This window comes from Sus scrofa, unplaced genomic scaffold, assembly GCF_000003025.6.
Source record: "Sus scrofa isolate TJ Tabasco breed Duroc unplaced genomic scaffold, Sscrofa11.1 Contig1914, whole genome shotgun sequence".
Lineage (NCBI taxonomy): Eukaryota > Metazoa > Chordata > Mammalia > Artiodactyla > Suidae > Sus > Sus scrofa.
The window spans coordinates 884304-910310 of NW_018084979.1; the positions used below are offsets into that span (position 1 = coordinate 884304).

General features: G+C 55.6%; 2 protein-coding genes across 4 annotated transcripts in view; one reads left to right on the top strand and one right to left on the bottom strand.

Annotated features, from left to right (window-relative positions):
- DYNC1H1 (dynein cytoplasmic 1 heavy chain 1) overlaps window positions 1–2976 on the top strand; it is a 66294-nt gene extending 63318 nt beyond the window's left edge. The window contains 6 exon segments of the mRNA XM_021081584.1: window positions 838–1049; window positions 1378–1531; window positions 1837–1979; window positions 2087–2255; window positions 2381–2508; window positions 2628–2976. Coding sequence (XP_020937243.1) covers window positions 838–1049; window positions 1378–1531; window positions 1837–1979; window positions 2087–2255; window positions 2381–2508; window positions 2628–2756 — 935 coding nt within the window. The 3' untranslated portion in view covers window positions 2757–2976.
- A 2787-nt stretch (window positions 2977–5763) lies between these two features.
- LOC100736929 lies at window positions 5764–22385 on the bottom strand. 3 transcript variants are annotated; one of them, XM_021081586.1, is made up of 7 exons: window positions 21990–22385; window positions 20762–20831; window positions 18339–18442; window positions 10895–10955; window positions 9601–9738; window positions 8554–8604; window positions 5764–6359 (listed from the first exon to the last, which is right to left on the bottom strand). In XM_021081586.1, exons 5-7 carry the CDS (start codon window positions 9709–9711, stop codon window positions 5889–5891), a joined length of 633 nt encoding a protein of 210 aa, XP_020937245.1. In that variant the 5' UTR covers window positions 9712–9738; window positions 10895–10955; window positions 18339–18442; window positions 20762–20831; window positions 21990–22385; the 3' UTR covers window positions 5764–5888. The 3 variants fall into 3 exon arrangements, with proteins under 3 accessions (XP_020937245.1, XP_020937244.1, XP_020937246.1); XM_021081585.1 differs by lacking the exon at window positions 21990–22385 and adding an exon at window positions 21542–21695; XM_021081587.1 differs by lacking the exons at window positions 20762–20831; window positions 21990–22385 and having other exon boundaries at window positions 18339–18901.
- Window positions 22386–26007: the final 3622 nt, after the last annotated feature.

Here is a 26007-nt window from a genome sequence, read left to right on the forward strand (position 1 = left end):
AGCGCTGATCTCGGCCAGACATCTTCTGGAAACAGGCCAGGAGACGAGTGTTTTGCCAGGCCCACAGCCAGCAGGCAGGACCTCACTGTGGGGTGGTGGCCCTGGAAGGCCCCACAGGGGACTAAGGGGAACGGCAGGCTTTCAGCAGTTGAGTCGTGGATCCGGTCAGGAAGCAGAGGAGGGTTCAAGGCCTGGGTGCTGGTGACGGGTGGGGGGCATTCTCTAGCGCAGAAGCGCCCGCGTGTCCTCAGGTTGCCGCTGCCTGCTGTGGTGACCAGCATCTGGGTCCCCTCAACCCCGTAGTGACCACTGACTGGCCCGTGCCAGGGCTCGGCTCAGGACCTCACACGCAGTTTGGGAAGTTCAGGGTCATGTGCCACACGTGGAGGCCGTGAGGCGTGAATACACACGGGCCTGGCTTGGGGAAAGGGAGCCCTAACCTCTCCGGTCCAGCCCCCCAGTGGCAGCGCTGCTCAGGGGTGGGGACCCCAAGCCTAAGGCGAGGACAGAGAGGCACAGGCGGAGTCCAGAGCACACCTGAGGCCACCACAGCGTCTTCCCGGCCAGAAGCGGTCACGCGTTAACAGGGCAGGTGGTCGGGGCACCCAGGCCGCTGCTCTTTGCCGCTGGTTCAGCCCCCGACCGGTGTTTCCTCTGTCGGTGCCGCCTGACCTTTCTGGCCGGGCCGCCCTCTGGGCTCTAGAAGCCCGGGCTGCGTGGTGCCTGGCGGGCTGCGCGGCGCCTGGCGGGCTGCGTGGCTGCTCCTGTCCAAATGCACCGCGTGGCCTGAGGTCCCTGTCCTGTTTCCCTCTGCCCTGCTGCCGTCCCCGCGCGCAGGCGTGGACATGATCAGCAAGATGCTGAAGATGCAGATGCTGGAGGACGAGGACGACCTGGCCTACGCGGAGACGGAGAAGAAGACGCGGACGGACTCCACGGCCGACGGGCGCCCCGCCTGGATGAGGACGCTGCACACCACCGCCTCCAACTGGCTGCACCTCATCCCGCAGACGCTGAGCCACCTCAAGCGCACGGTGGACAACATCAAGGTGGCGGCCGCCCCGTGTCCGCGGGCTTGGGGTGGTCCCGGGGGGGCAGAGCCGGGCCTCGGTAGCCTGGCCAGAAACCCCGAGTGGAGGGGCTCGTCTCCCACGAGGAGACGGAGGCCAACGCAGCCGTTCTCCCTCCGTGCGGCACGGGCCGCAGCTGCCGGGGGCCCGGCTTCACGGAGTCTCATCCGCTCACAGCAGCGCCCAGGCGACGCCGTGAGTGGCCTGCATGGGGCTCTGCGTCCGGGGCTTCCGGGGCAGGTGCCCTGGTTTTCTTCTCGGCCCCTCTCACCCCGGCCTCCTCTGTCCGTCCCGTCCATGCGCTCAGGACCCCCTGTTCAGATTCTTTGAGAGAGAGGTGAAGATGGGCGCCAGGCTGCTGCAGGACGTGCGCCAGGACCTGGCTGACGTGGTGCAGGTGTGCGAGGGCAAGAAGAAGCAGACCAACTACCTGCGGACGCTCATCAACGAGCTGGTGAAAGGTGCGCGCTCGCTGCCGCGGGGTCGGGTCCCGGCGGGGCGGGCTCGGGCTCCCCAAGAACTCGTTCTCTCCCTCCGCTGGTTCCCTGAACGCTTGCTTAGCACAGGCTCTACCCACCTCTGCCGTCTCGGGGGAAACACGGGGGGCGGGGGCCCGGGTGTCTCTACGGGGCCCGAGGGCCTGAGGGGCAGCTCCACGGAGCCGCTCGCGTGCTGGGCGCCCCCAGGGTGCCTGTGGGACAGCAGCCCCTGTGGGCACCTGGGTGGGGGGACGCGGTCAGGACGGACGCCGGGCCCTCGCCTGCAGGGATTTTGCCCCGGAGCTGGTCCCATTACACGGTGCCCGCCGGCATGACCGTCATCCAGTGGGTGTCGGACTTCAGCGAGAGGATCAAGCAGCTGCAGAGCGTCTCCCAGGCCGCTGCCTCCGGGGGTGCCAAGGAGCTGAAGGTGGCGAAGGCTGTTCCGGGGGGGCGGGGGGTGGGCAGGCGGGTTTGGCCGGGCCGGGCCAAGGGACCGTGGGGCCCGGCTCCTCACCGGGGCTGCTTCTTCCCCAGAACATCCACGTGTGCCTGGGAGGCCTGTTTGTGCCCGAGGCCTACATCACCGCCACCAGGCAGTACGTGGCCCAGGCCAACAGCTGGTCCCTGGAGGAGCTCTGCCTGGAGGTCATTGTCACCACCTCCCAGAGCGCCACCCTGGACGCCTGCAGCTTTGGGGTCACGGGTGAGTGGGGGCTGCTCGAAGTGCCCCTCGCGGGGGCCCTGCTGGTGGTTCCGCGAGTGGTAGGTCCGCCCGGGGGCTGGGCCCCGGCGCTGGTGCTGCACCCCAGCCCCCGACTCCCTCCCCAGGTCTGAAGCTCCAGGGGGCCACGTGCAGCAACAACAAGCTCTCGCTGTCCAACGCCATCTCCACCGTCCTGCCCCTGACGCAGCTGCGCTGGGTCAAGCAGACCAACGCGGAGAAAAAGGCCAACGTGGTGAGCGGGCAGGGGCCACTGCGGGGCCCCCGGGAGGGCTGCGTCCCTGGGCGCCCTCACCCCCCACCCCCTCCCCCAGCAGCAGCAGCAGCAGCAGCGAGCACCCGCCCTCCCCGCAGGTGACGCTTCCCGTCTACCTGAACTTCACCCGAGCGGACCTCATCTTCACGGTGGACTTCGAAATCGCCACCAAGGAGGACCCACGCAGCTTCTACGAGCGCGGCGTCGCCGTCCTCTGCACCGAGTGAAACGCACCTTGCCTAGCGCTCCCTTTCTGGAACAGTCAAACCAATATTTAACCTTTGTCCGTCGTTAAAACGTTTGGTGGGTACGGACTTGTCAGAGGAAGTCGATGGCGAGGCTGGAGCAAGTGGAATGAGGCCTGACGGCGGGCGTGGACGCGGGCGGGAAACCGGACGTGGTTGGAGGGCCCCGGGTGGCTTGTACGAAATAAAACACTAAGCATGACGCGGCTCCGGCCTCATCTCAGCCAGGAACGGGCGGGCGGGCCGAGCTCCCTCAGCTTCTTTTGACCCGGAGGCCACCCTGGACCCGCCTGCAGCCCCTGGCGCAGGGGGCTTGTGCGTCACAGATGGGGCCTCACGCTGTCCCCTCCTTGGCGCCTTCGTTCCCATGGTCCTCAGGCAGCTGCAGGTGGAGGCGCTTGGTGGGGTGACTGGCCACGTGCCATTCTCAGCCGGGGTGGGTGGGGTGTGGTCCCCGGTGAAACCGGCTTCTGGCCTGTGCGGGGGCCTCACACGAGCTGCCAGGGTGGATGGGCAATGGTTCAGGCCCTGCAATGAAAACCTGTTGGCCTGGCTGGTGGGCTGCCACATTCAGGCTCCAGCAGAGCGGCAGTCTGAGATAGGACTGCCAGCCCTGCCCTTGGGGCCCATTTTACATTCTCCCTGAACCAATAAACAAGGCATTTTAGGGAGCTTCCGTCATGGCACAGAGGAAATGTACTGACTAGTAATCATGAGGTTGTGGGTTTGATCCCTGGCCTCGCTCAGCAGGTGGGGGATCAGATGCTGCCGTGAGCTGTGGTGTAGGTCACAGATGTGGCTCGGATCCGTGTTGCTAGGGCTGTGGCGTAGGCCAGCAGTGGTAGCTCTGATTAGACACAGCCTGAGACCCCCCATATGCTTCTGGTGTGGCCCTAAAAAAGCAAAAAAGGCTTTTCAGCTTTCCTTTAGTCAGTGGGCGTGTTGAGCGGTGCTGCAGGAGGTCACCTGAGAGCTAGTGATGCCACAAGCCCGCTGTGGACACAGGTCTCCGCCTGACCCTTCCACGCCCGCCCCACTGATGAGCGAGGGTCCCACGCACAGAGGCTGGTGTGCCAGCCAAGGCTCCTGGCACACAGAAGGAACAACAGCCTAGAGACCCCGAGGCCTGGCTGGGGGGGAGTCGCAGGGCAAGCTCCCCAAACGGAGGCGTGGACTGTGGTCCAGTGGTCAGGAGCAGAAGCTGCTCCAGCCTGGGACCTGAGTCTACCTGCCTTCTGCCTGGGCGGCAGGGGCGGGGGGCGCCACAGGCCCAGGACTGACTGAGGCTCCCATCCAGGGTTCCGTGCAGACCCCGCAGGAGTACCTGCGGCCCCTACTCACTACCTCCCGGCCTCACCCCGGCAGCTCAGTCCATGGGGCCCAAGGGAGGGGTCCCCACCTCAGACCGCCCTCCCCAGGGTCATGCTGGACGATGGCCACAGCGGCAGAGCTGGCAGAGGGGGCACTGGGGGAGTGTGGACGGCACCCACACAGGCCAGCCCCCCAACCCCACCTGCCAGGAGGGTCAGGTCACACCTCTGCTCCTGGATTACTTAAAGGCTCAGGACAGCTTGCTGCTGGGGCTGCGGCCACAGTGAGGGGCTCCGATCCTCCCTGCTGGCAAGTTTTTAAAGGCTCAGACAAGAAAAGAAAGCAAGCCCCCCACCACCTCTTCTCTGTCAGATGTCACCCCACCAAGACCCCACGATCCTGTGGCACCAACAAAACACCTGCTCAGAAAACCAGAAACACGACAGGAAGGAACAGAGGTGGCTTCTCAGGCCTCGGGGCAGCCCTGGGGAGTCCGCAGGAGAATTCCCCCAGCCACTGAGCCGCCCTTCTACGGCCTCGCCTCCACCTCAGTGTTTGGGCCCATTTGTTTTAAATATTCTTTCAAAACTCCGTCTTGTCATCAACTGCAAGAGCCAGACACCTTCCTGGAGGCTGCTATGTGTGCCAAGGGGAGTGAGGACCGGGCGAGAACCACGGCCAAGATGGAGGTCAGCCAGAGAGCATCGCCCCCAGAGTCAAGGTTTAAAAATACACATAAGGAGTTCCCGTCGTGGCTGAGCAGTAACAAACCTGACTAGTATCCATGAGGACGCAGGTTCAATCCCTGGTTTCGCTCAGTGAGTTAAGGATCCAGCGTTGGCATGAGCTGTGGTGTAGGTCGCAGATGTGGCTGTAGCTATGGCAGCTCCAGCTCCAGATTCAAACCCTAGCCTGGGAACTTCCATATGGTGCGGCCCTAAAAAGACAAAAAAAAAAAAAAATATATATATATATATATATATATATATGTACGTACACACACACACACACATAAGGAGCTCCCGCTGTGGCGCAACAGGATTGGTGTTTCTGGAGCACTGGGGCGCAGGTTCGACCCCCAGCACAGTGGGTTAAGGATTCAGTGTTATTGCGGCTGTGGCTGTGGTTGAGACTGCAGCTTGGATCTGATCTCTGGCCCAGGAACTCCAGGTCACAGGGCAGCCAAAAAAATTTAAAAATTTTTTTCAATACACATAAATATTTAGCAGAGCAAGGAAATTCTCTGGGATTCAGGGTGAGGCCTTTCCTGAACTGGAAACCATTTGAAAGTGCGGGGGGGGGGGGAACAGAGATCATTTGGGATGAAACACTAGTAACACCTTTTCTCAGCCTATTAGTCCCCCAAACTATGGCAATACACTTAAGCCTTTTAAAAAGACATGCGGAGTTCCCGTCGTGGCGCAGTGGCTAACAAATCTGACCAGGAACCATGAGGACGCGGGTTTGATCCCTGGCCTCACTCAGTGGGTTAAGGATCTGGTGCTGCCGTGAGCTGTGGCGTAGGTCGCAGACGCGGCTCAGATCCCAGGTTGCTGTGGCAGCTGCAGCTCTCATTTGATCCCCAGCCTGGGAACCTCCACAGGAGCAGCCCTAAAAAGACAAAAAGAAAAAAATATATATATAAATAATATTAAAAAACAACAAAAAGACACACACATCCAAAGAAGGCCAAGGAAGCTCTTGGAAGCTCTTTTATGTTCATCAGCGTTGGTTCTGACCGGCCCAGGCCCAGGCCTGTCACGGCGTCGCGCCCGTTCCCGGGCCCACCCTGCTCGCCTCAGTCTAGGCCCCATTCTGCCTCCTTCTCTTATTTTTCGCTGGTTCTGCAAGTAAAAGTTCCAGTTTCCTCTTGGAGAGTGAGCATTTGGGCCCCTTGTCTCTCTCAGTCCCAAGTCTGGGTGGCAGCCGGGACACTCTGGCTCTGCCCTGCACGTGTCTGCCCGTCTCCCGGGGACCCCAGTCCTCCTCCGCCATCCTCGGGTCCCCCGGGGGGCCGGGGAGCCAGGCTGCCCGCCCCCACACCTCCGGGCTGCCGGCCTCCGCGGGCTGCATGTCCACGTCACTGGCGGCTGGCGGCACCAGGACTGGGGGGGCCGCCGAGAGGGGGTCTTCCACGCTCCCTTCCCCCGGACTCCTGGGCCTGAGCGTTTGCAGAGGCACGTGACAGCTCGCATCACCCAGGGGACAGCTGCTGAAGCCACAGGAGGAGGGGCTGTGCGGACCCTCTGAGTCACCGTCGTAAGGATCTAAAAACTGATGAGAAAAGCTTCCTGAGCCAGGTAGCGATGTCCCGCGGTGCGATACACACAGACCTTGGGCGCACAAATTATTTCTCCCGTCACTGACACGGGCAAATCACGCACCATGTGCCCTGCAAATGCACCCGCCAGCCCAAGGGTCCCCCCGACCCTCCAGGGGCTCAGCACCAGCCCTGTCATTTCAAACCCTCATCCAAGCACCTGCCGAGCTCGGGCACCACCCCGCCTGTCACCAGGGTCCCTCCAAAGAGCAGGCGCCCTCCCTGCTGAAGGACACTCGGGAGGCCCGGCTCCCTAACCGGCCTGCGCAGAGGGGCCTCCGCACCCCCCCCACAGGGTCGTCCAAGGGGACCAAGGTTGCGAATACTCACTGGTCCCACGGGGCCCGTGGGGGTTCTCGGAGGCCAGCGTGAGCAGCGAGTGTGAGTGGCAGCGGCGGGCAGCGCAGTGACCCGCCCGCCCCGGCAGCCGAAAGCCCCCCACCACCTCCTCAACTGCTGGCCCCACGAGGTGGCCCCGGAGCTCTCAGGACCCTCCTGGGCCCCGACCTCTGAATCCCAATCTCCTCTCTGCTTCGTCTTGCGCTTACTCCCGTGTCAGTGCTCTGGACCGAGGGGCTCTCGCTGGAAAGGTCTCCCGAGGAGCCTGAGTGCCTGAGGCCAGTCCCTGCCACGTTCCGGGCTCACCATGGGCCACCCGGGCCACCCGGTGCTGGGACATCCTTCCAGACCTGCCCACAGGCCCCCGTGAGCCCAGCAAACAGCAGGCAGAGCCCGCGCCTGGACGGCGCACCTCTGAGCTCCTGGGCCTCTGTCACACCCACACACACTCGGTGACTCAGTCACGCACTGGGACCCAGGCCGGATCAGCAGCCCCAGGGGAAGGGGCCCCTTGGCGAAAACTCCCCAGAGCTCATTTCCTTCTTGGACAGTCGACACTCATTTACTCCAGAAAAGTAACACGAACAGAAACACATCAGCTCCAGGCAGCGTGATCACTGCGGATTCCGACACTGGTCAGACGTGGTGAAATTCACCAGTCGGGCACTTTCCTGTGATGCCCCCCCACCACCCCCACCACAGAGCGAGCCTCCCGCCCCGCCCCAAAGCCCCAGTGCCTAGACTTGGGGGGCAGGGGGTGGTCTCACTGTGCAAATAAACCAACAGCAAAGTCACTGTTCTCGGGGTTCCCGTCGTGGCACAGCAGAAACGAATCCGACTAGGAACCATGAGGTTGCGGTGTAGGTCACAGATGTGGCTCGGATCTGGCATTGCTGTGGCTGTGGTGTAGGCCGGTAGCTGCAGCTCCGATTGGACCCCTAGCCCAGGAATCTCCATACGCCTCAGGTGTGACCCCCCGAAAAAGACAATAAAAATTTTTAAATAAAAAAAAAAATAAAGTAACTGTTCTCACGAGCCAAGGGCCGCCCGGCCAGGGGTCCCCTCACTGGCTTTGGGTGGAATGAACAGCACACACGATGCCCTGGTGTCTTAAGCCACAGGCCACAGGCAACACAAACTGTGATCAGCGAGAGTAATTTAATTTTTTTTAGGACGTGCCCACAGCACACAGAAGCTCCTGGGCCAGGGATCGAACCCAAGCCACAGCAGCGACAACACCATAGCCTTAACTGCTGGGAATTCACCAGGGAACTCCAAGAGAATGAATTTCATTTGGATTGTGATTCATTTGAGGTGACTAACTGCAAACCTAAGGCAAACTATATTGAGTCTTTTTTCTTATTTAAAAAATTTGAGGAGTTCCCACCGTGGCTCAGCAGAAACAAATCTGACTGGTATCCATGAGGACTCAGGTTTGATCCCTGGCCTCGCTCAGTGGGTTAAGGATCTGGCATTGTCATGAGCCATGGGGTAGGTGGCAGACGTGGCTGTGGTGTAGGCCGGTAGCTACAGCTCCAACTTGACCTCTAGCCTAGGAATGTCCATAAGCCGAGGGTGTGGCCCTAAAAAAGACCAAAAAAAAAAAAAAAAGGAAAGAGGAGAAACTTAAATAACAAAGTGAAGTGTGTCCTAAAATACAGGGACACCACGGAGGGCAGAGGAGTTCCCGGCGACCGGAGAGCTCTCTCCTTAGAAAGGGCTGCTTGCAAGGTTGCCCTTGGCGGCCCCTGGGAGCTTGGCTTTCAGGGGCTTCCCAAGTTCCCCCAAAGACAGGAGCAGCTGACATACCTCTCTCCAGATTCCTTCCACCAAGTCCATGTGGTTCCTCTTGTGATTGGCCTGGAAAAACAAAAGGCCTGAATAATCCTCCCTTCGAACGGGGCAGACGGCAGCCTCATGTTCAAAGCCAAGGGTCGAGGGGCCCGCTGCCCAGGCCATTTCCTGCAACACAGACATGCCCAGAGGGTGGTCCTGCGTGGGGGTGGTGACCACAGGCCGAGGACCCCTTCGTGGGCTTGGTTGGTGGGACTAAAAGGCCAACTTGGGCCACTGCCAACGGAAATAGGACCAGGAACGTGGTGAGGAGACAGACCGGCGGCTGGATCAATCGCCAGCGCCGAGAGGCCTCACAGGACCCAGCCACTGCACCCAGCGTGAAGATGGTGGGACATTCCGGATCAGCCACCCCAAACCCTCCCTTCACAGACGCAGAAGCTGAGGCCCAGACTGGGGCCAGGCCTTTGTTCAGGGTCCCTGGGAAGAGCCCAGGGCTGACATCAGATTTGTTAGAACGTTCCCCTCTAACACCAGGCTGCTAGGAAAAGTAACTCTTGTTCTTAATCAAAAAACAGACTCTTAAAGGATGGGTATTTCAATACCTGTAGTTTGAGGGAAGAGAGGAAAGGCCTTAAAAGATGACACCAAGAATGAATGGCTGAGGGAGTTCCCACTGTGGCTCAGCAGTAATAAATCCAACTGGTATCCATGAGGATGCAGGTTCGATCCCTGGCCTCGCTCAGTGGGTTAAGGATCCGGCATTGCCGTGAGCTGTGGTGAAGGTCACAGATGTGGTTCGGATCCCGTGTTGTTGTGGCTGTGGTGTAGGCCGGTGGCTACAGCTCCGATTCGACCCCTAGCCTGGGAACCTCCATATGCTGTGGGTGCAGCCCTAGAAAAGGCAAAAAGACGAAAAAAATAAATAAAACAAATGAATGGCTGAGATGAATTCCAAGGAGGGGCGGGGCCCCAGGAAGGGCTCCTGCTCTGGGGGGTCCCCTCCGGGGCCTCCGGCACCTTCCACCCCTGCCCCATGTCCCCACCCCCACCCCCGAGTACCTTGAGGCGCCAGAGCATGTTCCTCTGCCTCCTCCGGAAGCCGGCCCTGGCACTGCCCACGCTGAACGCTGCCCGGATGCAGCTGGGGCGGCTGGACCGCAGAGCAGCCATGGCTGGGGGCCGGTTATGCACCCTTCACTTAATGAGAGACATCAGGTTGACAAGGACCAAGCACACGTCAGTGGTTGCAAGGGCCGGGGGTGGGAGGCTGGGGGGGCGGGCTGGCCACCCAGGGGCAGGAGGGAACTTTCTGGAGCTTTGGGCCTATTCTGTGTCCACGGGGTGCATCTGCCAAAAGTCAGAGCTATTTGCCAAAGGGGTGAGCTGGACTGTAAGTTCTAGCTTAGTCTACGGAGTTCTCACTTTTTTTTTTTTTGTCGTCTTTTTAGGGCTGCACCTGTGGCATATGGAGGTTCCCAGGCTAGGGGTCCAATCAGAGCTGCAGCCACCAGCCTACACCAGAGCCACAGCAACGCCAGATCCAAACCGCGTCTGCGACCTACACCACAGCTCACGGCGGCGCTGGATTTTTAACCAAATGAGTGAGGCCAGGAATCGAACCTGCGTCCTCATGGTTCCTAGTCGGATTCATTTCCGCTGAGCCATGATGGGAACGCCTCACTTTTTTCTTTTAACTAAAAGGAAACCCAGGAGTTCCCGTCGTGGCACAGTGGGTAACGAATCCGACTAAGAACCACAAGGTTGCAGGTTCGATCCCTGGCCTTGCTCAGTGGGTTAACGATCTGGCGCTGCCATGAGCTGTGGTGTAGGTTGCAGATGCAGCTTGGATCCCGAGTTGCTGTGGCTCTGGTGTAGGCTGGCAGCTACAGCTCTGATTCGACCTCTAGCCTGAGAACCTCCACATGCCACGGGAGCGGCCCAAGAAATGGCAAAAAGATGAAAAATAAATAATAAAATACAGGGAAACCCACAGGCAGCTTGCAGCGTGGGAGGGCAGCCCGCCGTCAGGACCTTGGTCTGGGGAAAGCCCTGCTGCACGTAGATGTCCCATCTTATAAACATTCACGGGACAGTCACACTCTCATTAACACTGAAAGTTCTAGAATGCTGGAGCAGGAAGGGGGCCACACTGGTTTGTTTTCTACCAGATGAGAAACTTAAGCCCAGACTGGGGACTGACTCGCACCAGGGGTGACAAACTCAGACTTTCTCTGAGAAGAACAAGCTCGTTAAAAATATTTAACAACTTTTGGATCAGAACCACGCACCCACAGAAGAGCAGACAGAAAACGTCACTGAAAACAAGGATGCGGCTTCCAGAGAAACAACTCACCTCCTTGCAGTGGCATATCACTTGCTTTCTTCCAGAATCCCTGGGGGTGGCGCCCTAGACCCTGTGGGGAAGCACCTCCGTCACAAACAAGCACACCTGCCACCATGCATGCCACCCGCTTCTTGTGGCAAACCCCGGCTTCTGCAAAGCGGGCTCCTCGGAACACCAGTTCTGGGTGAGGAGTTCAGAGAAACAGGAAATGCTACAGTCCAGACGCTAAAGCTCCAGACACGTTAGCATTTAATTCTTTATCTTTTTAAATTTATTTTTGGGGCTGGGCCCGAGGCATGCAGAGGTTGGATCAAACCTAAGCCGCAGCAGCTACCAGAGCCAGAGCAGCGACCACACCAGATCCTTACCCGCTGTGAAATCCTGATTTTATTCTATTTATGTTTGGCCACCCCCTCGGCATGCAGAGGTTCTTGGACCAAGGACTGAACCCTCGCCCAGGCAGTAACCGGAGCCACAGCAGTGAAAATGCCAGACCCCACACCACTGGGCCACCAGGATTCCTCCTGCATTTTATTGATTTTTTTTTTGTCTTTTTAGGGCCGCATCCACAGCATATGGAGGCTCCCAGGCTAGGGGTCAAATTGGAGCTGTGGCCGCCAGCCTATACCACATGCAGCCTACACCACAGCTCACAGCAATGCCAGATCCTTAACCCACTGAGCGAGGCCAGGGATGGAACCCTCATCCCCGTGGATGCTAGTTGGATTCATTACCACTGAGCCACGATGGGAACTCCCTCTCCAGAGGTGCATTTTAAAGGCTAGAAAATTTCCCAACAAAAAACAAAGAAACTTTTTTTTTTAATATTAGCTAGAAGTCCATGAATTCAGATGTTGCTCATTTTCCCCCAAAGCTGTTTTTCTGAGCCTGGAGCCACCCAGGACACCACGTCACCCTTAGCGCGGGGCCCCCTGGGCTCCTCTTGGCTGTGACAGTGTCTCAGACTCCCCGATTCTGACGACCTTGAGAGTTTTGAGGAGCCTTTTGTAGGCTGTCCCTCGGTCGGGATTTACCAGATCATCTTCCTATGAACACACCGGGTCAGGGACTGCGGAGGACCCCCAGCGGCGAGCCCAGGGCATCTGGGGCACCGCTGTCACCGGGATGGGCCCATCCCCCTCTGGAGCCATGCTGTCAGGTGGAAGTCAGGTCACCACTGTACTGCCCAGGCCTCTTCTCGCCTCCCTGTCCATCCTGCCCCCTTTGAGAAGAAGCCACCCCACCCCCCATCCCTCCCATCCCCCGCCAAGGCGTGGAAGGTCGTGCTCAGGCCTGCAGAGGGCGCAGCTGCACAAATTCCTCAGCCTGGAGGACCTGTCTCCCACTTACTGATGCGTCCAGTTACTCATCCCCACCAGTTTGGACCACTTCTTTTATATCTGGGTTGCAGTAAATACTACACCATTCATTTGGTTCCAGCTTCGGCTGGGACCTGCTCCTGTGCCCCTGAGAGGCCCGAACACAAGTCTGATTTCCAAAGGAACACATCCTGTGTGTTACTTGGCGCCCTCTGTAGGCCTCGCTTAGAAAAAAGGATCCAAAAGTCACAGTTCCCATCCTGGCTCAGCCGTAACAAACCGGATTAGTATCCAGGAGGATGTGCTTCCATCCCTGGCCTCACTCAGCGGGTTAAGGACCCGGCGTTGCCCTGAGCTGTGGTGTAGTCTGGCAGCTGCAGCTCCTAGCCTGGGAACCTCCATGTGCCATGAGTACAGCCCGAAAAAGACAAAAAAAAAATTGTTTTAATTACAGTAAGTCCAGGAAGCAAAGTTCCATTTCTCCCCATTTCCCACCAGCGTGCAAGCCAGGGACCAGCTGGTTGGTGCCAAGTTAAAGGATTTCTTTTGAATGAAAAGGCATCATGCACAGGGTTAAAAAAAAAAAACTGTGTATTCCCGTCGTGGCACAGGGGAAACGAATCCGACTAGGAACCAAGAGGACGAAGGCTCAATCCCTGGCCCCACTTAGTGGGGTAAGGATCTGGCGTTGCTGTGGCTGTGGTGTAGGTCGGCAGCTGTCCATTCGACCCCTAGCCTGGGAACCTCCATATGCCGTCAGGGGGCCCTAAAAGCAAAACCAAAAAAACTCCACTATGAAACAATATACAATAAGTAAATGAAGTCCCTGTGCCATTTGTTTCTGGTACCATTTCTCTGATGCCAAGAGGAATTCAGTTACTATAGCTGGAAGCTTGCAAACAGCCTGAGCGTGTCGGCTGGTTTACAGCTGCAGAAACTGAGGCCAAGACCTCAGACTGACGGGAAGTACAGTGCCAAGGCCGGAAGCCGGTCCTGGTTGCTGCCTTGTGGCTATGCTCTGGTCCCCCTACCTGCCTGCCGCCCCCCCCAGGAAGCCACTCCAGGAATGTCCTGGGCCCCTAGGTGCCAGATCTCAGGTCCCCTGACCCAGCAGCTTCTCCAGCAGAGCAAACAAACGCCAAAGGAGGCAGGTAGCACTGTCCCCTCCTCGCCTCCTCCCCACCCCGCTTCCCTCTCCCTAGGCTGCCGGTTACAGAAAAACCTTTATCACGCAAATCTGCAAATCTCTTTGCAACCGAGTCTATTATTACCAAACCCTGCAATTCTCCACCTCAACTCAGATACTCCCAGTGACCCAGGGACCTTGTCCTAATCTCCTTTGGCCTCTTTACAGCCACCGCTTCCCTCTCCCTCCAGCTGACCGTCCTTCACCCCAGGGGCTGCCCTGCTGGCCCCTCCTGCCCTCACAGTTCCCTGCTCAGCGCTCTGCCAAAGCCACAGCCTCGCACAGGTGACAACTCCAGGTGGGCACCGCGAGCAGCCTGTGTGTGCTGCCCTGTGTCCACAAAGGCCTTCCTGCTGGGAGAACAGGCGAAGCTTCTCTTGTTTGTTTGAACATTTCCTAATGAAGAAATTGCCCTGAGAGCCATGACTCACCACCTGCGAGTCCTGCCCAGCAAGGTCCAATCCCGAGAGGCTGCTACCCAGTCAGCACTGCGGGGCGCACACGCCCGTGTCCACGCACACACACAAGCCACCACCACCCCACCCAGGCACATCACCCAGGCCCCCACCTCCAGGCCCCACTGCCCAGCCTCCCCTCGGGTCTCTTAACAGGGTCCTCAAAGTTGACTCGTCCAAGGTCAAACCACTGATCTTCCCCAGAACAAGCCCGACGTGGGCCTCCCAGCTGAGTATGTGCGGCTGAAGCTCAAAAACCTTCTGGTTCTCATCCCTGCCTTCCAGGCCCCCAGCCTCTGAAGCAGGAGGGAAGGGTGCCGGGCACAAGCTCGGCAAGGACCTGGCAAAAGCTGGTGGAAACACACCAGGTCCAAGATGGGGGTTGATTCCACTTCCTGCGGACCTGGCACCTCATTATGCGCTCATCCCAACATATTAGCATCCAAGGGACACGCCCACTGGCAAGGCCAACCATAAAAGGGCAAAATGTGGGCGTGGTCCAATTCATGGAAACCCCACCCCCTCCCCAAAATAGCTGGAATAATCCTCCCACTTGGTAGCCTATGACATTACCCAGCCCATAACAATGCACCACCCCAGGAGTTCCCCTCCTGGCTCAGTGAAATGAATCCGACTGGTATCCATGAAGATGCAGGTGGGATCCCTGGCCCTGCTTCGCGGGTTAAGGATCCAGCATTGCCGTGAGCTATGCTGTAGGTCGCAGACAGCACCTCAGATCCCGAGGTGCTGTGGCTGTGGTGTAGGCCAGAGGCTACAGCTCCCATTCAACCCCTAGCCTGGGAACCTCCATATGCCGCAGGTATGGCCCTAAAAGGACAAAACAAAAAACTCACCACCTCATAGTTTAGAGCCTCTCGGAGACGGCCCACACTCTGTGTCTCTCAAAAAATCTACTACTTAACTTTCACTTTGCCCCTCGCTGAATTCCTTCTGTGCAGAGTGAGACATAAAGAACCTGAACTTCAGTAAGCCCTTGACCACGTGTGTGACTTTGCTTAAAAGACAGTGGGTCCAGGAGTTCCCATCGTGGCTCAGTGGAAACGAATCTGACTAGCATCCATGAGGACGCAGGTTCAATCCCTGGTCTCGCTCAGTGGGTTAAGGATCTGGTGTTGCTGTGACCTGTGGTGTAGGTCACAGACGCGGCTCGGATCTGGTGGTGTTGTGGCCATGGTGTAAGCCGGCAGCTACAGCTCCGATTGGACCCCGAGCCTGGGAAATTCTACAGGCTGCAGGTGCAACCTTAAAAAGACAATAAATTAAAAAAAAAAAATTTAAAGTCTTTCAAAAAAAAAAAAGGGCAGAGAGTCCAAGTCCCAGACTGAATTGTGCAGTGTCACATCCAGTGACAGTCATGCTGACCCTGAGTCCAGAACTCAGCCACTGCTCCCACCTCCCCGGCCCTGCCCCTCTCACCCGTGTCTCCTAGCTGGCCTCTCTGTCCCCTCCCTGCCCTCAGTCCAGAGCAATGCTGTGACAGCTTAGCTGAGCCTGGTCCCTCAGTGAAAGCCTCTCCCAGGACAACCCCCACCCTCCCCCCACCGCAGCCCTGCCTCCTCCTCCCTCCCACAGCTCCCATCCTGCAAGTCCACTCCCTCCCGGGGCTCAGCTCCCCCCTGTCCCTGGCTGGCCCCTCAAGTCCATCCTGTCTTTTTTTTTTTCCTCCATACGCCGCACCCGTGGCATATGGAGGTTCCCAGGCTAAAGGTCGAATGGGAGCTGTAGCCACCAGCCTACACCACAGCCACAGCAATGCCAGACCCAAGCCGCATCTTCGACCTACACTACAGCTCACAGCAACACCAGATCCACTGAGCAAGGCCAGGGATCAAACCCGTATCCTCATGGATACTAGTCAGGTTTATAGCCACTGAGCCACGAAGGGAGCTCCTCCCTCCTGTCTTGAAGTCCACAGTCTCTCTCTCTCCTGGCTGCATGACTGTACATACCTAAAGCAGCTTCTCCTGGAGTTCCCTTGTGGCGCAGTGGGTTAAGGTGCTGTGGCTCAGGTAGCTGCTGTGGTGCAGGTTTGATTACTGGCCCGGGAACTCCATATTCAATGGGCTCAGCCAAAAGAATAAAATAAAGTAGTTTCTCCTTGCCTCAGTTTCCCTACCAGGAAAATGGGTGAGCAGGTGAGAGCCCACAGTGGACGTGAGAAGGTTAATATGCTACTCTCTGTGCCGCTTTATTTCTTTCCTGGCTACTTTGAGATGAACGTGTCACTTAAATATCCCACTCCAGGAGCTCATATTATGGCTCAGCGGGTTATGAACCCAACTAGGATCCATGAGGATGCAGGTTTGATCCCTGGCCTCACTCAGTGGTAAAGGACCCAGAGTTGCTGTGAAGGTTGCAGATGTGACTCGGATCCCTGTTGCTGTAGCTGTGGTGTAGGCTGGCAGCTGCAGCTCTGATTCAACCCCTAGCCTGGGAACCTCCATATGCCGCGGAAGCACTGTAAAAAAAAAGAAAAAAATCGAAGGAAAAAAAAAAAAAAAGGTGTTCCCATTGTGGCACAGTGAGTGGAAATGAGTCCGACTATTATCCATAAGGATTTGGGTTCCATCCCTGGCTTCCCACAGTGGGTCAGGGATCCGGCATTGCCACTGCCATGAGCTGTACCATTGCCATGAGACATGGCTCAGATCATGTGTTGCTCTGGCGGTGGTGCAGGCCAGCAGCTGTAGCTCCAATTCAACCCCTAGCCTAGGGACTTCCATATGCCATGGGTGCCACCCTAAAGAGTGAAAAAAAAAAAAAAAAAATCAACCCACTGCATGCAAAACACCGCCCAGTGACCAGAAAACGCACTTTTTTGTGCTGCACCTGAGGCATGTGAAAGTCCCTGGGGCAGGGACTGAACCTGCACCATGACAGCAGCCTCAGCCACTGCAGTGAAAAGATCCTTAACCTGCTGCACCACAAGAACCCTGGAAAAGTAGGTTTTAAATCAGAGTGTCACCCGTCCACTGGGGTGGTGACGTCGGTGGCCACGTGGTGTTTCCTTCTTCGGCAGGAGGCCCCGTGCGATGAGGTGAAGGAATAAGCCCTCTCCTAAATACACATCCACACCCCACACCCCAGAACCTGGGGCTACTGCCTTATTTGGAAAAAGGGTCTTTGAGATGGGCTTAGAGTGGGCCCTAAATCCAATGCCAGGTGTCCTTATAAGAAAAGGAGATTTCCCCCTCTCTCTCTCTCTCACACACACACACACACACACAGAGGAGAGGTGATGTGAAAAGAAACAGAGGTTGGAGTGATGCTGACACCAGCCCAGGTTTTCTGGCAACTATCGGAAGCGGGAGAGAGGCCTAAACAGGGTCTCCTGAGAGAACCAACCAACAGCTGGATTTCAGGCTTCCGGCCTCTGGACCTGGGAGAGGAAATCTCTGCTGTCAAGACACCCAGTTGGTGGCTGTTGTCACGGCGGCCGTGGGAAACTAGTATGGCTTGTTAAGCACAAGGCTTGGTACTCAGAAAAAGACGACCTCAGAGAATTCTCGTTTCACTTGAGCTTCAAGACATGGAGTTCCCTGGTGGCGCAGTGGGTTAAGGATCCAGGGTTGTCGCTTCTGCGACAGGCGTTCGATCCCTGGCCCGGGAACTTCTGCATGCCCAGGTGAGCCAAAGAGGGAGGGGAAAAGACAAAAACAAAAACAAAAACAGGAGTAGGGGTTCCCTGGTGACCTAACCCTATTTACAATGGCCAAGAATTTGAAACAACCTAAATGTCCATGACAGATGCATGGATAAAGATGTGGCACATCTAATCTATACCACGGACTATTTACTCAGCCATAAAAAAGAATGAAATAATGCCATTTTCAGCAACATGATGGACCTGGAAATTCTCACACTAAGTGAAGTAAGACAGAGAAAGACAAATACCATATGATACTATTTATATGCAGAATCTAAATCTGCTACAAAGGAACTTATTTATGAAACAGAAACAGACTCACAGGCATAGAAAACAAATTTATGTTACCAAAGGGGACGGGGGGGGGGGGATAAATTAGGAGTTTGGGATTCTCAGATACACACTATTCTATATAAAATAAATAATAATAAGGTCCTACTGCACAGCACAGGAAACTATTCGATACCTTATAATAACCTATAATGGACAAGAATCTGACAAAGAAAGTGTGTGTCTGTATCTTTGCAGTACACCTGAAACTACCATAATATTATAAATTAATCATACTTCAATTAAAAACAAAAAGAAAAACAACAACAAAAAAACACCTGTTCACAAGGCAGGAGGTGGCGTGGAGATGACGGCCCTTCCCCAAATGGCCCAAACCCCAGAGACTGGCGGGGGGCTCCTCCCTCCACAGCCCAGGTTCCCGTGGTCCCTCCTTCCTCCCTGGGCCTGACCCCAGCACCCCGCACCCCCAACCAGGCACAGTGGCCTGCGGGGACAAGCCAGTCCCTGCACTGGAGCCTCCTCTGAAGGTTCCTACCTGGAGTTCGGGAGCATCCAGGAGCTGAGGCTGCAGACAGAAGGTGGGGCTCAAGTTCAGAGAGCCAGCTTCCAGAAGAGGGGAGCGGGGTGAGAGGCGCCGGTCTGGAGAAGAGAACAGAGCAGAGGCAAAATGACCTTTCTGCCAAAGAGGAGAGCAGCAAATCTACTCTCAAGATGTGCAGAAAAGGAGAAAAAGGAGGTTCCCTTGCGGTGCCGCGGGTTAAGGATCCAGCCTTGCCACGGCTGCGGTACAGTTTGCAATTATGGTGCCGGCTTGATCCCTGGCCCAGGAACTGCCACTTGCCGTGGGTGTGGCCAAAAAATTAATAAAATAAAACAAAAAGGAGAAAAAAATGTCTCAAGCCTCCTGGCCCCCCTTCCATGATTCCATGGGAGAGGCATGCAGATTCAGGATTCTGGCCAGGTGACCTCTAGATTGACCTCTGATTTGGCTCAGGGCTTAACTCGATTTTGCATTTCCCTTTAAGGAAAAACACATTCCAAAAGGTCTCACTTAGCAATGTTCAAAAACTAACCAACAATTCAAGAACAGGCATATTTCCTTGCAATGAAATTTGTCCTGAAATATTTCTCCGACGCCTCTTCCCCCAGAGCGGTTTCTAAGAGGATTAGCCTTCCTCCAGCACAGATGGGCTGCAAGGGAACGGTCTGTTTCACAGGAGGCTAGGTCTTTTTCTACCCGCTTGAACCTAAGATCTGGTTCAAGTGTTCAATATCTGAGCACTTTTCCTGGCCCGGGAACCTGGGAGAGCAGGAAGTCTTTGCCAGTGGAATCTCTGAAGACAAGCCCGGCTCTCTCACAATAAACATCTCAGAGGTGGACACCTCCCAGGATGCCTTCATCAGCTCCATCCGCAGCCCCCGGGCCCGGGCAAGGGCTCAGGAAATGGCACGTCAGGAGACCAAACGCTATCCCCAACTGCACGCAGAATAGAATGGACGCTCCAAAGAAATACGTTCTGCCTTGTGTGTGATCAGGGGTTTATTTTGGAGGGGGGACCTTAAGGTCTATATTTTCCTGCACAAATCATGACAGGGGGTGGGAGGGTTCTTTTTCTCTCTCCACTGTCAATTTTGGGGGGTGGGGCACAACCAGGGCATGCAGAAGTTCTCCGGGCTAGGGATCAAACCCACACCCACAGCAGCGACCGACCGGGGCCACTACAGTAATAATGCCAGATCTTTAACCCACTGAGCCACAAGGGAACTCCACACACTTGATGTTATTTTGTAAGACACTTTGGGGTACAATCATTCTGAGATATAAGTTACAAAAGAATGACAGTGAGGAGTTCCCGTCATGGCTCAGTGGTAATGAGGTAGGTAGACGGGGCCCCTGGGCTGAGAACAGCTGGGACTTATTAGGCTGAGTAAATTGGCCCTTGTTTCACTTTGACATGTTCAAGGAAAAAGTTAATGGCAGGAGCTGAGCTCTGCAGGAGCAGAAAGATAAGACGACCACTTCACTCACCGCTGGGGTCAAAGAGACCGCCCCAATGACACATGCGCAGTAAGCTCCTAGGGGGTCAGAAAGGGAGGGGCTCCGGGCCATAATGAGTCCTGATGCCATCCCGTCCCAGCACCCTTTGCTCTGGAATCCATCTTTGTCAAAAGATGTGCACACGTATCAGGGCAGGGGGGGGGGTCCTGCGTCCCGCCAGATGCGAGAATTAAAACAAGAAAATTGGCCAAGGACCAAACAAGGACCCGGAAGAACTGTCCTACATAAGTGATTTAAATCACCTCTCTGGCACCTCCTCTTTGGGGGATGCCCGCACCGGCACCCCTCTTTAGGGTATTACTTCTTCTGGCTTAAACAAATGACTTCTCTGAGCGCTCTCCCACATGTGTGCTAGGACTCCAACAGTAAACCTTACACCTGTTTTCACAGTCTTTGCTTCCTTGAAACATCCTTGCTTTCAACAGGGGGCAGAATCAGGGCAGTTCTGCGTTAGCCTCTAGCTGGTCTCGTGACGACAGGACTCCTGGCTTTTACCCAGGCTGCCCAGGCTTAACTCCTGACTAGAACATGAAGATCTCGATCCGAGCCATCCCGCACTGCTCTCTCTCTGAGACCAGGAATGACCCCAACTAGTGTCCATGAGGATGCAGGTTTGATTCCTGGCCTTGCTCAGTGGGTTGAGGATCCAGTGTTGCCATGAGGTGTGGTCGGCAGCTGCAGCTCCAATTCGACCCCTCGCCTGGGAAGCTCCATGTGCCAAAGGTGCAGCCCTGAAGCGCAACAACAGCCAAAAGGAAGGACAGTGAATTTTTTCCACTTTGCCCTCTCCTGTACCTTAATGCTCTCTGAAAAAACAAACTCGTCACTCCAGCTCCGGACAGTTTTGACCAAGCTTTAAAGGGAAAAGCCTTTCCTGAGGTGGCCAGGCCTCATCTTACCTTGCGTGCGTAGGTGAGAGCCTCTCCAGGCCTCCTGGGCTCCCCTCAGAGCCCATCACATCACCAAGCTCTGCAACCAAAACAGAAGAATTCCCCTTCAGGCGGGAGGAACCCAAGAAAAGCCAGAGCACAGCACCACCTGGACTTTCTGTCTTATTTTACATCGGTCTGTCCAGAGGAAACTACAGGAGAGAATAATATCTTATTTGGGAAAAATGCTGCGTAGCTTTGCACGCAGATGTTAATTAATCCCAGGCTAATTCCCAGGTGTTCTAGAAGTCTCCTGTGGCCTGGGCCAAGGTGGGGGGTGGTCCAGATTCCCCCAGCCAGGCTGCTGGCTGACCCAGGAGGAAGCAGAGTCTGGAGAGAGGGCCCCCCCGGGGCAGAGCTGGCCCAGGCCACCCCACCTTGGCTCAACCCCTCCCCCTCACACCTGTAACCCCGTCAGCCCCCATCTCAGGCCAGCATCTCCCCACCCAGCGGGCCTGATTCCTGGAGGGGGGAGGGCAAGGGAGGGGGCAGTGTTTCTCCCTAAGGGGGGAAGAAAGGGGGCTTTCTGAGGCAGGGACCCCAGCCCGAGAGTGGGGCACCACCCTCACTCCGCACTTCCCCAAGGGTCCTTACTCTGCAGGCAGGGACCCGCCTACCAGCATGTTGGGGGTCTTCACTCCCAAGAAGCAGGGACCCTCCCCCACCCTCGAGGGGGGGCTACGACATCTCCCCACCACCACCACCACCGGGAGGGAAAGGTTATCTTCATTCCTACAAGGCAGGGCCCACCTCCCACTCCACGGGGGCTGGCCTGGTCGTCCTCCCACGGGGCAGGGGCCCCAGGCAGGCTCTGGGGTCCGGGCCTCACACCCCTCCTGCTGCAGGCCTCTTCTTGCCGCAGGAGGCCCATCTCAGGGCAGCCAACGTGGCTTTAACCACCGGAAGGCGGAAGGCGCCGCAGGTGGCAGCACCTTTGCGCAGAGTGAGCGCACCTGCGCCCACCCGCCCAAGACCCGCTTCCCCTGCTGCCAGAAAAGTAGCGCCCCCCTCCAGCCTCTGGGCGTAACAAGAACTGGCTCCTGGGGATGATGCCGGTGGGGCGTGTTGCTACTCAGGCGGAGGCCAGCGGGGTCCTGCTCCGGCGAAGTTGGAGCCAAGGTGATGCTTATTCAGGGCAGCTGGGGTCGGAACGCGAGGGCGGGCTGCGCAGGGCACAGGACTGTCACTGCACACATACCTCGTGAGTGGCCTGTCCATTTTGCCCCCCGAGTGAACATCGCTGAGTCGGGAAGGAAAGTCCGGCGGTCCAGACCTATGTGACGTCACAGGCATCTCCATGGCAACGAAGCAGGCGGCTCCCTGCGCTCAGGGGGCGACGCCCGCTGCCGGTTCGCGAAGCTCCTCTGATCCTTCCCACCGTGCTAGGCCCCCTGCTCGTGCTCCACTCCACAGAGGCCTTTGTTTGTTGGTTTGTGTCTTCTTTTCTGGCCGCCCGGCCGCACATGGAGTTCCCGGGCCAGGGATCAGATCTAAGCTGCCGTTGCTACCTATGCCGCACCTGCCGCAACGCCGGACCCTTAACCCACCGCACCCGGCCGGGATGGAACCTGCGTCCCAGCGCTCCAGAGAGGGTTTTTTGCTGTTTGTTTGCTTGCTTTTTAGGGTCCCACCCGCAGCATATGGAAGTTCCCAGGCTAGGGGCTGAACCAGAGGCCTGCACCACAGCTCAAGGCAACTCAGGATTTCCCACCCACTGTGCGAGGCCAGGGGTGGAACCTACATCCTCTTGGATTAGTTTCTGCTGCGCCACAACAAGGAACTCCCAAATACGTTGTTTATTTAAAGAGAGAAGAGAGAGAAGACAGGTCCACAGAAAGCAGAGGCGGTGGGGGTGGGGGCTGAGAGGGAGAAAGAGACGGAAGGAGCAAAGCAGGAAGCCAGCACAGAGAGAGAGGCCTTTTTAAGGATGCAAATTTGCCACAAAACCTTGAGAATCTCCCCCGTGGTTTGGGATGACCTTCACACGCTAACCCTGCGCCCCTCCCCAGCCCCAAGGCTGCGGCCACCCCCACGTCCCCTTCCTGATTCCGGAAGGTACCTGGGCCCCCTCCCTCCCAACCACCCATATCTTTGACCTAAGGCGGGGGAGGCGTTCCTCGCCCCACCCCCACCCGGAGGTTTTGTTTTTTTTTTCTTTTTGGCTCCTCCACAGCATATGGAGTTCCCAGGCCAGGGATTAGATCCCAGCCTCAACGGCAGCTGACGTACATCACAGCTGTGGCCACACCGGATCCTTAACCCACTGTGCCGCCTGGGGACCGAACCCGCGTCCCAGTACCCCCAAGACCCCTGTATCCCACTGTGCCTCAGCGGGAGCTCCACCCCCAACTTTCTTAACCTCTGCATCTTGGTTTGGCACCTCCTCCAGGAAGCTTTCCTTGACTTTGAAGGCTTAGGATTTGTGCCTCCGTGCTCCCACAGCAGGCCAGGCCTGCCTGTGTAGAAGCTGGCTATAGATTTCTACGCAGCTCACTGGACTGTCAACCTGTGAGCCAAGGGACTTTCAGTCCTAAGCTTCCCCATGGGCACAGCATGACTGCTCAAAATTTTATTTTCAGGAGTTCCTGCTGTGGCAAAGTGGGTTAAGACTCTGGAAGCAGCAGCTCAGCTCAGGTGGCTGCAGAGGCCAGGTTGGATTCCCGGCCTGGATCCCCGGAACTTCCATCCACTGGGGATGCAGCCATTCAAAAAAATTTTTTTTGATGAATGAGGAATTACTAAATAAATATGCCACAAGTCACATTAGCTGCTCACTGATTTTTAAACATTGACGTATAGTTGATTTACTTACTATTTTAATTTCAGGTATACAGCATAGTGCTTTAGTGTTTTTGCAGATTATATTCAGATATAGGTTATTACAAAATAATGGCTATAATTCCTTGTGCTGTTCAATTGCTTATCTATTTTAGGTGTAGTAGTCTGTTACTTCTTTTTTTTTTTTTTGTCTTTTTAGGGCCACACCGGTGGCATAGGGAGATTCCCAGGCTAGGGGTCTAACCGGAGCTGTAGCCGCCGGCCTACACTAGAGCCACAGCAATGCCAGATCCAAGCCATGTCTGCAACCTACACCACAGCTCACGGCAATGCCAGATCCTCAACCCACTGAGCAAGGGCAGGCATTGAACCCGAAACCTCATGGTTCCCAGTCAGATTCGTTAACCACTGAGCCACGACGGGAACTCCGGTCTGTTACTTGTTAATCTCATATTCCTAATTTGTCCCTACCCTTTCCTGTTTCCCTTTGGTAACCACTGGTTTCTATGCCTGTGAGTCTGTGTCTGTTTTGTATATACATTCACTTGTATTATTTTTCAGAGCCTACAAATACGTGATATCCTATAGTATTTGTCTTATTTCATTAAGCATCTACTCCACATTGCTGCAAACGGTAGTATTTCACTCTTTTTGATGGCTGAGTAATGTTTCTGGGTGTGTGTGTATTGTGTGTGTGTGTGTGTGTGTACCACATCCTCTTAATCTGTCTGTTGATGGGCTCTTGAGTTGTTTCTATGTCTTGGCTGTTGTAAATAGTGCTGCTATGAACACTGGGGTGCATGTATCTTTTCAAATGAGTGTGTTTGTGTCTTCTGGAGTAAGAAAAATCTCCCAGAAGTGAGATTGTTGTATCATAGGTACATCATATATATGTATCACTGAATCACTCTGTGGTACAGAAAAGACTAACACAGCATTGTAAATCAACTACACTTCAATAAAATTTTAAAAAATAATGATATGTGTGTGTGTGTTCCTTACAGCTTTCTACATACAGTGTCATGTCGTCTACAAATAGAGATAGTTTTTATTCCTTCTTGTTTGATTAGGATGCCTTTTCTCTCTTTCTTTTTTTTTTTTGGCTGTGCCTCCAGCATGGAGTAGTTCCCATGGCACAGCAGCAACTCGAGCCATTGCAGTGACAATGCCAGATCCTTAACCTGCTGCGCCACAAGGGACCTCCTTCTTTCTTTTTTGTTTTTGGCTTTTTTTTTAGGGCCGCACCCACAGCATATGTAAATTTCCAGGCTAGGGGTCGAATCAGAGCTGCAGCTGCCGGCCTACACCACAGCCACAGCAACTCAGGATTTGAGCTGCATCTGGGACCTACAGCAAGCTCATGGCAATGCCAGATCCTTAACCCACTGAGCAGGGCCAGGAATCGAACCTGCATCCTCATGGATCCTAGTCGGATTCGCTTCGGCTGCGGTACATTGGGAACTCAGACCTCCTCCTTTATCTTGATAACTGTCCTGGCTGGAACCTCGGGTACAGCGTTGAATAGAAGTGGCGAGAACGAACGTCCTGTCTTGTTTTCACCTGAAACGCCAAGTACTCTGCGTGTGTTTGGGTCACACAGATAAGAGAAGGCCAACAAGATGACATACTCACAGACGAAACATGACCAAATCCAGAAAGTGCTTCAGAGAGCCCGAGGGACGGAGGAAGGGCAGGACCAGAGGGCTGGATGGGACGGAACACCCACAGACACGTGGGGTTCCATGCTCTTGTCTATTTCCATGTACTTGACATTCATGCAACGGAAAAGAGTAAACTAAGGAGTTCTAGTAGAGCCAAAGAAAGAGCCGAAAAAGGCAGGAGAGTAAGAGTAACAAAATCTCCATTGAGGAATTGGAGCCCCAGGCAAGAATGCTCGGGAACAGGTAGAACCACCTTTCCCAACTGGGCCGCGCCCGTGCCCAATGCTCCCCCATGCCCAACTTGCGATGCCAATAGGCCTTTATTCTAACTCTGGTTGGGTCCCTTACGTCTCTCTTTTTTTATATAATGATTTTTATTTTTTCCATCATAGCTGGTTTACAGTGTTCTGTCAATTTTCTACTGCACAGCATGGTGACCCAGTTACACATACATGTACACATTCTTTTTTCTCCCATTATCATGCTCCATCATAAGTGACTAGATATAGTTTCCAGTGGCTACACAGCAGGACCTCATTTCTTGTCCATTCCAAAGGCAATAGTCTGCATCTTATTAACCCAAGTTCCCAATCCATCCCGGTCCCTCCCCCTCCCCTTGGAAACCACGAGTCTATTCTCCAAGTCCATGAGTTTCTCTTCTGTGGAAAGGCTCATTTGTGCTGTATATTAGATACCAGATATGAGTGATATCATATGGTATTTGTCTTTCTCTTTCTGACTTACTTCACTCAGTATGAGAGTCTCTAGTTCCATCCA

Bases quoted from the DNA above. Each gene is read 5' to 3' on its own strand.
- LOC100736929 (XM_021081586.1), bottom strand. From the start codon at position 9,711: ATGGCTGCTCTGCGGTCCAGCCGCCCCAGCTGCATCCGGGCAGCGTTC. The intron at 8,605-9,600 runs GTACTCGGGGGT...TTGTTTTTCCAG, and splicing joins ACATGCTCTGGCGCCTCAAG to GCCAATCACAAGAGGAACCA. The intron at 6,360-8,553 runs GTATGTCAGCTG...TTTTCTCATCAG, and splicing joins TGGAAGGAATCTGGAGAGAG to TTTTTAGATCCTTACGACGG.